Here is an 8,819-nt window from a genome sequence, read left to right as displayed (position 1 = left end):
ACCGCCCCCCCTGCCGGCAGCGAGGAGAAATTGCTGCTGAGCCCGGCCCGGGGCCCGGCCCGGGGCCCCGCCCCCCGCCACACACCCCCGGTCACCCACAGCGCCATGGGCAACATGTGCCCCCCCCCACCGCCAACAGCAGCACCCTGGTTCCCACCTTCGTGGACAGCAACACCCCCCTCAACCGCACCATCCTCACCCCGTTGCCCCTGGCAACACCCTCATCGGCACCCTGCCCAACACCCCCCTCAACCGCACCATCCTCCCACCCTTAGCAATGGCAACACCCTCACCAGTGTCACCCAGGGCACCCTCACTGCTAGCAACACCCTTTTAGCACCTTCGTGGACAGTGACCCTCCCAGCGACGGCAACACCCTTGTCAACAGCAGCAGCAGCACCGCCTGATGTAGACACAAGACATCGTTATTGATGGCAACACCGCATATGCAGACACCCTCTCTCACCCTGCAGCCCCCACACCCCGGGCCTGAGGTGCCAGCGGGACCCGAGTCCACAAGTGGCTTACATACAGGCCAGGCCGGTGTACATTTCTGAACATGAAAGTACATTCAATTAACTGAAAGGGTCAAACAAACTCCCCCTGAACTAAACTGAGTGTCCACAGATCCCATTGGCATTTTCTCAAGAGGGAGATGCTGGCAGGGAATGAAAAGCAAACACATGGCCTCATGGTAAAAGATGTGTTTATTGTACATTCAAACACACAGCTATTTCTGTAGCATTGATTCTGTACAGTGGATGGGAAGGCATATGCCCTGGTTACTCCCTTTGACACCGGTCTCCTCTGGAGTCTATTGCTTTAGGTCACATACACCTGATCAGGGCTAAGCCACCTCTGCAATGAACACACCAGCCATGCCCCCGCCTGTACTTGATCAATTGCCAAAGGGACACATTTTCTGTGGCAAATGGATGGTTATTTGGGTCCCTCCACCAGGCTGCTGGATTGTGCTGACTCCATGTGCTGCACTAAATGATAATATTGCGCAGAACAGCAGGTCTAACCTGTGGCATTTTCTGTTCAGTTCAATGGAGGGTCCATGTGATCCAGCAGGTGCATTGTTCTGACACCCAAATGGCCATGAACCAGACTGTTTATAACCAGCGCTTTAGTTAGTGCAGGACACCAAGTAAGAGCCAGGCCACCTGCTCAATAGTTTCAGAGCATCCATTTACCTGGGCCTGAAATACGGCACAGGTGGTAGTGGCCAGCCTGCATCTCTATAGCACCTTTTGCCAGGGATGTGAAAGCACTTTTCAGACAGGAAGCCATTATACAGATAGTATTTTGCATTTCCTGGGATTAAGAACCACTTGACAGGTAAGCAAGCTTTGCAAGACCCCTGGGAGATAGGCATGGGGAGTGAAAATCTGCCTTTGGTGACTGCCAATGGGATTGCAACTGAGAACTTAGTTTAGTCTAATATATATTATCCGCAATTACAGATCAGAAAACAGACACAGAGATCAAGGCCCTGGCTTTCAGAGGTGCTGAGCCCCTCCAGCTCTCACTGACTCTTGTGGGTGGATGCCAAGTGCTTCTAAAAAACAGCAATTTACCCAGGGTGGGGAGAGGTGGGAATAGAACCAGGAGGCCTGGCTCAGAATCAGCTGCTCTAACAAACCACTTCCCCATCTCTTTTTCCTCAAGGTGTGGAATGGTCACTGAGCAGCCAGCAGTAACCACATACCATGCAATGGGGTCTGAGGTGCTGACTCAAGACTTGTCCATGTTCATTCAATAAGCTGAATCTGCATTCCTTTACCTCAGCTACAACCCAGTGAGACGGACAGATGCGCTGCTCAGTGACGTTGATTACAAAATTCCAGGCGTCAGCCAGCATCTCCAGTTAACGGATACTTCACGCCTCCATTGCACCTTTCATCAGAGGATGGCAAAGCACTTTAAACAAAGGAGGGGAAGTCTCACCATCTCTATTTCAGAGATGGGGAAACTGAGGAACACACCAGGGTCAAATGACCTGCCCCATCTCATACTGTGGGTCAGTGGCAGAAGAGTGTATGGAATCCAGGCCACCTGACTCCCAGTGCCCTGCCCTAACAGATTCCCCCCCTCTTCTGCGGATGCATCAGCCTGTGCATTACTACTGGCTTCAGTGCTCATTTTGACCCTGGTGTCTCAAACCCAGGGTGAAGCAGCTCAGATACAAGGTTGCATTGGGGAACTACGATTTCACATCAGACCAGGCTTGACAAAACAGCTGGATCTTGACTGAAAGGTAAAAATAATAGTGGAGAGATGTGAAAGCTTCTGCACTACCTTCTGGATAGAGCACAGGCCCCCATCCCGCTCTGGGGTCTAGTGAGAGCACAAGAGGGTCATTGACAAGTCGCTCACTAATGGAGACACGCTAAGCTGGCAGAAGTCCATGACATGGCTTTTTGAGCAGTGGGGCGATGGCGAGAGCACACGGTGTCCAGGGAGTTCCCATTGAAAAGATGTCTAGTGTTGGCAGCTCTGATGGACGCAGCAGGACCAAGTGAGCAGAATGAGAGGCAGCGGCGTCGCCCCGACGGAGTGGCTCACTCCAGGAGTCACGTCTGCAGCTCCAGGAGGCAGTTTCTGTCCCCGTCAGCTAGGGTGCCTGAGCTGAAGACGGCTGTGTGATGGGCGTCTTCCAGGTCCTGCAGCACCTGGAACAGCCTTGTGGGGCCGTCCACATTTTTGGGTTCTGTGGAGGTTCAGGAAAGCAGAGAGAATTGCCCTGATTGGAGTGGTCCTTGCACAGCAGCTACTGATAACACTATCAGCCCCAAGGATCACTAGAGGAGACAGCGCCACCAGAAATTCGAGCCCACCCCCAGCAGCAAAAGATGATAGTTAGGGCTGGTTGAAAATTTTGATGGTCATGGTTGATGGCCAGGACAGGGAACTATTACACAGTAATGTGGCGTTGTCTGGGAAGAGGGAGGAGAGTGTTAGTTATTAGATGTATTGCTAATCACAGCACATGCCCTCCTAGGAAAGATTAATAATCCATCAACAACAAAGCAATACCTCCACTTTGGCGCAGAAGAACGTTTTCATTTTTCTCTGTCAACATCTCCAGATACTTTTCCCTGAAGGGAGCAAGATGAAACAAGAATGGGTTTTCAGATGTAATCCGCAATTAACCGATTAGCCCCACCATATTCAAAGCCAAAAAGCCAGAAGGTGCAGTCCTGCACAATGCCACTGATAACAGGAGTTGAAGACAATCAGCATCTCATGAGATGGTCAGAACCTTGTAAGATTAAGTTCTGTGTGTCTGCTCCCCTTGGCTAACTCTGAACACATGGTGGCTTCTTCTAAGGACTTTTGAGCAGCCATCCCAGCCTCTTGTATATGTCCATCTCCCTGCTCACCCACACTTCCTTCTCTGGGATGTAGCCCCAGTGAATGCTCAGGAAGGAGGAACTGTTCAGGGTGATATGGGGTGTGGATGGGGACAGTCAGAAAGGGAACACTCGGGGTGAGTGTCAGAAGGAATTCCTGCACAGTGAGATCCATTAAGATAATGGAAGAACCTCCCAAGGGAGATGGTGAAAGCCCCATTGCTTGGGGAATTTAAACTAGAATGGACGGAGCACTGATAAATAGACTGAAGGGAACAATCCTGGCCTGGGGATGGGCAAGATGGGACCTCACAGGGATTCCAATCTCCAAGCTAGTCACTAATGACCTCTTTCTGCACAGGATCCCAAGGCTGCAGACCAGCACAGAGGGGGCCCCTGGGGTATCACCCTCACCCTGGCTTCAGTCAGAACACCTGGAACATATGCACATACATACCTATTCCAGCCAATCCTTTGAAACAGAGCAGAACACTAGGCCTTAGGCAGATGATTGCCAGGGGCAGAGTGCATGGCCTGTTGGCCCCTGGAACACGTAACTCACGGTGCTGATTGGCCCCCTCCCTCCTTGGGGCCACAGAGATGATCCTCCGCGAGCGAGAGCACAGTGTGCGAGACTCGCTCCATGCTGACAGGGCACAGAGATGATCCCTGGGTGCAAACTCCTAGAAGGAAACAGCCCCAATCATGCCGCACAAATCAAGCAACTCACCTCATTAACTCCCTCACTCCAAACAGGTGTCTAAAAATTAACTGAGACTCTAGATCTGGATCCAGGGGGTCATTCCATTCCTGCAGAGTGACTCCGTGCCGGGTTTTATCACATCCCAAACCTAGGCGACAGCAGCCAGGACACAGCAGGTTAATTTGAGGTGGGCCCCCCGCAAAAAGCGGACTGTTGGTATCTGAGTGGTGCCCTCTAGTAGATGTAAGAGCCCACGGGTTTAACTACACTCACATAGGCATTCTGCGACTCCCCCTGCTCTGGCTTCCCTGGAGAAGGGAGCGTCCGGGCATTCCCAAGCCATCAACAGAGCAAATGAACACAGCTCCATGCCCAGGGAGACAGGAACAATACTCTGCCTTTCTCTAGCACCCGAGCCCTGGTCTGCACTACAAACTCGTGTCGGTAGAGCGAGTCACCCATCCAGCCGAACTCCCAGTGTAGCCAGCGCTACGTCGACAGGATGGTTTCTCCTACCACCTCTCGGGGGGGGGGGGGAAGGGAGGGAGCACGTACGTCGACGGGAGACACTCTCATAGGAGCGTCTTCACTACAGCAACACAGCTGCTTCAGTGCGGCCTTGTAAGTGTAGAGAAGCCCGGAGCCGAGGGGCTCCAAGCCCTCTTGGCAGACAGCCGGGGAGCTCCACAGCTAAAAGAACAAGCTGACGACCCACACGTCCCTAGTTTGGCCTGTACCAGCCACAGCCTCTGTGGGTCAGGCACGGAGGGGAACCCATCCCAGCCACCCACCTGTAGATTGGGCACACACCTGACGCCCAGGCATGCGTCTCACAGATGGGACCCTGAAGGCACAGAGGGGTCAGGTGACTTGCCCAAGGTCACACAGTGAGGCAGTGGCAGAACTAAAGCCCTAGAACCCACCCAAGAGCCACACCTCTCCGTCCCTCTGCTCTCACCACTAGACCACCCTTTGCTGGCAGGAGGCCGGGCAAGCGCAGTACCTGTTTTATCCTTTTGGTGGCAGCAGCTCCATTTGTCACCTTTGAACACCCCCGGGTGATAGGAGCCCAGCATCTCGGCGTTGTTAACGCAGACTTTCCTCAGGGCCGAGAGCCACTGGTTCAGCTCATTGACACACTGAAACAGACACACAGCGGGCGCTGCCCTATGTCCCTGCCAGAGGCGCCAGGCACTGAGTGACTGGAGGGTCCCCACTCACGGCCCCCAGCGTCACTTGGGCTGCAGCCCATGGGCACTGCCCAGCACAAGGTTAGTGCGCCAGACTGGGAGCAAAGCAAAGGGCCCCCATCCGTGGCGTGCCAGCCGTGCATTGCACTAGTGCTTTCCCAGGTGCCAGAGCCTCCTTCCCAAAATAGCCGGCCTCACGAAGCAAATGAAGCTTCCGCCCCTCACCGCCCAGCATAAGAGCCTCTCCTGGCCCCTGGGACTGACCGGCTGCGTCGATCTCTGCTCTCAGTACTGCTGCTCACACATTCTCGGCCTGCAGGCATAGAACTCAGGAGTCCTGACCCCCAGCCTGCTGCGCAGTCAGGGAAGGGGGGACGACACTGGATGTCCATGGCCAGGCCCATGAGTTCCAGTCTGAATGGAGACTGGAGCAGTCTCCCACTCCCCGAACAGACATCCCCCCGGCCTGGGTGACCAGCCCACCTTGCACTGCAGATAGGCCATCTCCAGCTGCCCTGCCTCATCAGCGTAGATGATCTGCATCACGTGGGAGCTGCCAAAGCTTTTCTCCTCCACCTTCTCGGCCGCCCGGATGTTGGCCAGGGTGATGAAGGAGCTTTTCTGAAATGAAGGGGAGGGCGGGAGCCATGGAAACCTCAGGAGGGGAGAGGGGGCGGGGGCCAGCCCCACAGCAGAGCCCAGGAGATCTGAGCTCACCCAGGGAGAGGCCATGCCCCCTTAGAGGGGCTTCACAGGAGAAAGCTCGGTCGGAGGCTGGGTCCATGCTGACCGGCTCTCCCCCCCCCCCGACTCTAGAGACGATGCCAGCGGATCCCCTGCACTGCAGAATGGCTGGCCATGCTTCTCCGGCCCGTGCTCTGCAGTCAGACCGGGTGATCCGAGTGGCCCCCTCTGCCCTTCAGATCTCGAACGGATGGGTAAGAGGCTTCAAGGGTCTGGGGCCGCTCTGGCCAGTTCTCTGCCCCCCTGCCCCCCGGTGGCTGTTTTAATCCAGCCCTCGAGGTCCCGCTGGGGAGTGGGGTCTGGAGCCGGGGAGCGGGATCGGGGGCTGCTTCATGATCAGTTCACCCACCCCAGGCGCTATGCACATATTCTTGAATTCTCACCACCACCCCTGGAAGCCAGGAGCAGTTCAGCTCCATATCACAGATGGACAAATGGAGGTACAGGCCCAACCCCGGCTGCCAGTCCCACCGGTGCGAGAGAATCCCCTCCCCACGGACAGGTCAGCAGAGTCTTTGCCCCGTGTCGCTGCCAGGTGCATCGGGGGAAATGTGCCCTGCCCCGAGTATCCCCTAGAGCACAGTGCTCCGGGGGGCTCACTGCGACACTGGGCTGGGGGCTGAGCAGGGAAGCAGCTTCCATCTGTCTGCCAGGTCCAGGCAGAGCAGAGTGTCCACCTGGGGTCCCCCAGTCACTTCTCTTCCACCATCAGTGCAGCCCGAGCGAAGACGTGGGACCAGCAGCTGCCTCCCTGAGATGGGCCCGTCCTAGGGATGGGCTGCAACCATCCCCCGCTAATGGCAGCGTGCGTCCCCCTTACCTTGGAGCTGGGCGTCTTGGCAAAGCTGAGGGCCTCGCTCGTCAACGAGAAGTAGAGTTTCTTAAAGGAAGACGACAGCAGCGGCCCTTTGCCTTTGCTCTTGTGGATGAATAAAGGCCCCTCCTTCACAACCAGCGTCTGCGCCTTTGGCTGGTCCACCTCTGCAAGCAACAGGGACGCCCTCAGAACCGGGCAGCTGCAGACCTCAAAGCACCTCACAAGAGTGAGTCCCAGAGCTATTCCCATTTCACAGCTGGGACAAGCACACAGGTCTCCTTCCCGAGGCAGTGCCCTGTCTGCTGGAGCACACCGCTTGCAGGCAGGGCCGTCTGCGACAGAGATGGCAATTTCCTGCACTGTCCCTGGAAAACTTTCTTGGGACTGGAGTCCATTGTATCAAGACTGCAAAGTTTATGTATCGCTGTGGGATTGCATGTAATGCCTCCAGGGGAAGCGGGGACCCGTGTGAGCCCAGGGGAGCGTTCTGCACTCCCGGGGAGCGTTTGAAACAATGGGCCAGACAAGAATGAACCTTGGGGGGACAGTTAAGTGGGTTGCTCAGGGAATCTCTAGGGACGTGGTGAATGCCAACATACCTCCCCCACTCTGGTTATGCAAAGCCCCACCCTGAGGAGAGAGCTTGTGTCTGTGGTTCACTCTTGCATGAGCGAAAGGCCCCAGCTGTATACAGGAAAGGCTACCTATGCACATGTGCTGAGCAGAAGCTGCCATGACCTTGTAACCACAGAGAACCCCCTGGGTGCGGTGTGAAGGACTAATCACCCCTTGCTGGAGCTGGGGGTGATCTCTGGTAAGCGTATTAGCACATGTAGGTTTGTAATGCTGTCATCTGAAGAACAGGGTGTTTGCGTGGTACCTGATCACTGTGGGAAATTCTCCTGGCCTAGCCTCTGGAGGGGAAGCAAAGCGCAGACATTGGCCTTTTAGACAGTCTGGCTTGCTGGGGTTATCACAGCATAGGCAGGGGACTGTGTATCCCGGGGAAACCTGTCAGGTGGGCGTGAGATGTGAGTCTGTCCAAGAAAGGGGATGGCTGGGGCCCGAAGCCTGAAAGTGGGTGTCCTTGCTGATCCATGGAGCAGGAATACAGGTCCCGTAGCCTGTGTCATAGGCTACCTCATTGATCCCAGTCTGATCTACCTTGCTCTATCCATCTAGGCTGAGTAGAGAGACGGAGTCCCAGCATTGCACTTGTGGGGGCCAGAAGCTGCTATGCTTTTCGAAGAGGGATTCAGCCCAAAGCCACATCAGTGACAGTGAATCCCCCCACGAGCCAGATGGAGCAAGGTGTGGGGTCCTTAGACCAACTGGCTCCAGCGGATTGATTCACCTTCCTTCTCCTCGATGTCTATGAGCTTGGTGATGAACTCCTTCATCTGGGAGATGCTCTGCTGGATGGTGGGCTGCAGAGGGGCCATCCAGCCTTCCTTGGCTCGGCTGGCCGCAGCGTCCATGTTCCCCACGGTCTGGATAGCCTGGCACCAAACGAGAGGGAAGGATCACAGCACGCCAACCGAGCTGCCCACAGCTGTGCGCGCCGGGCAAAGCCAGGGCAGTTACACTCTGCCTGACATCAGGGCAGGAATAGAACCCAGGAGTCCTGAGTCTCAGTCCCCCACTGTAGAGAAATGGGCAGCTGGACACAGGCAGACTCTATGGTTCGCTCTGGCTGTGTGACTGGCTGACACAGCCCACTGCTGCCTGGAGTCCCCCCTGAATGTCCTGGCCTTGCTCAGAGAGCTGCAGGAAGGCCGGCTGACCCCACTGCTGCCTCCCATCCAACGGGAGCATGGCACACTGGGTCAGCAGGCAGCGACGGCTGCCTGGCATCCTGCGGCAGGTGGGCTGCTTGGAGGGATACTGCCTGTGCTCCCATGCCAGCCCCTCGGCTTGGCTGATCAGAAATGCTGCATTGGGAAGTGCTGGCAGGGTCCCTTATGGACACAGACACCTCCCCCCCCCCACCAATGGAGTGCGGCGTG

At 55.9% G+C, this 8,819-nt stretch overlaps 1 protein-coding gene across 2 annotated transcripts in view; it reads right to left on the bottom strand.

Moving 5' to 3' along the window:
- Positions 1-689: 689 nt before the first annotated feature.
- Positions 690-8,819, bottom strand: part of RASA4B (RAS p21 protein activator 4B) — a 48,789-nt gene continuing 40,659 nt past the window's right edge. For both annotated transcript variants that reach the window (XM_039508065.1, XM_039508066.1), the window contains exons 15-21: positions 8,168-8,312; positions 6,817-6,977; positions 5,736-5,873; positions 5,066-5,201; positions 4,090-4,210; positions 3,043-3,104; positions 690-2,716 (exon numbers count right to left, since the gene is read on the bottom strand). In XM_039508065.1, the coding sequence (XP_039363999.1) occupies positions 2,580-2,716; positions 3,043-3,104; positions 4,090-4,210; positions 5,066-5,201; positions 5,736-5,873; positions 6,817-6,977; positions 8,168-8,312 (900 nt within the window). In that variant the 3' untranslated portion in view covers positions 690-2,579. The remainder of the gene's footprint in view (positions 2,717-3,042; positions 3,105-4,089; positions 4,211-5,065; positions 5,202-5,735; positions 5,874-6,816; positions 6,978-8,167; positions 8,313-8,819) is intronic.

This window comes from Mauremys reevesii, linkage group 20, assembly GCF_016161935.1.
Source record: "Mauremys reevesii isolate NIE-2019 linkage group 20, ASM1616193v1, whole genome shotgun sequence".
NCBI lineage: Eukaryota > Metazoa > Chordata > Testudines > Geoemydidae > Mauremys > Mauremys reevesii.
The sequence above is the reverse complement of the archived record's forward strand: the minus strand, read 5'-3'. Positions and strand labels throughout refer to the sequence as shown.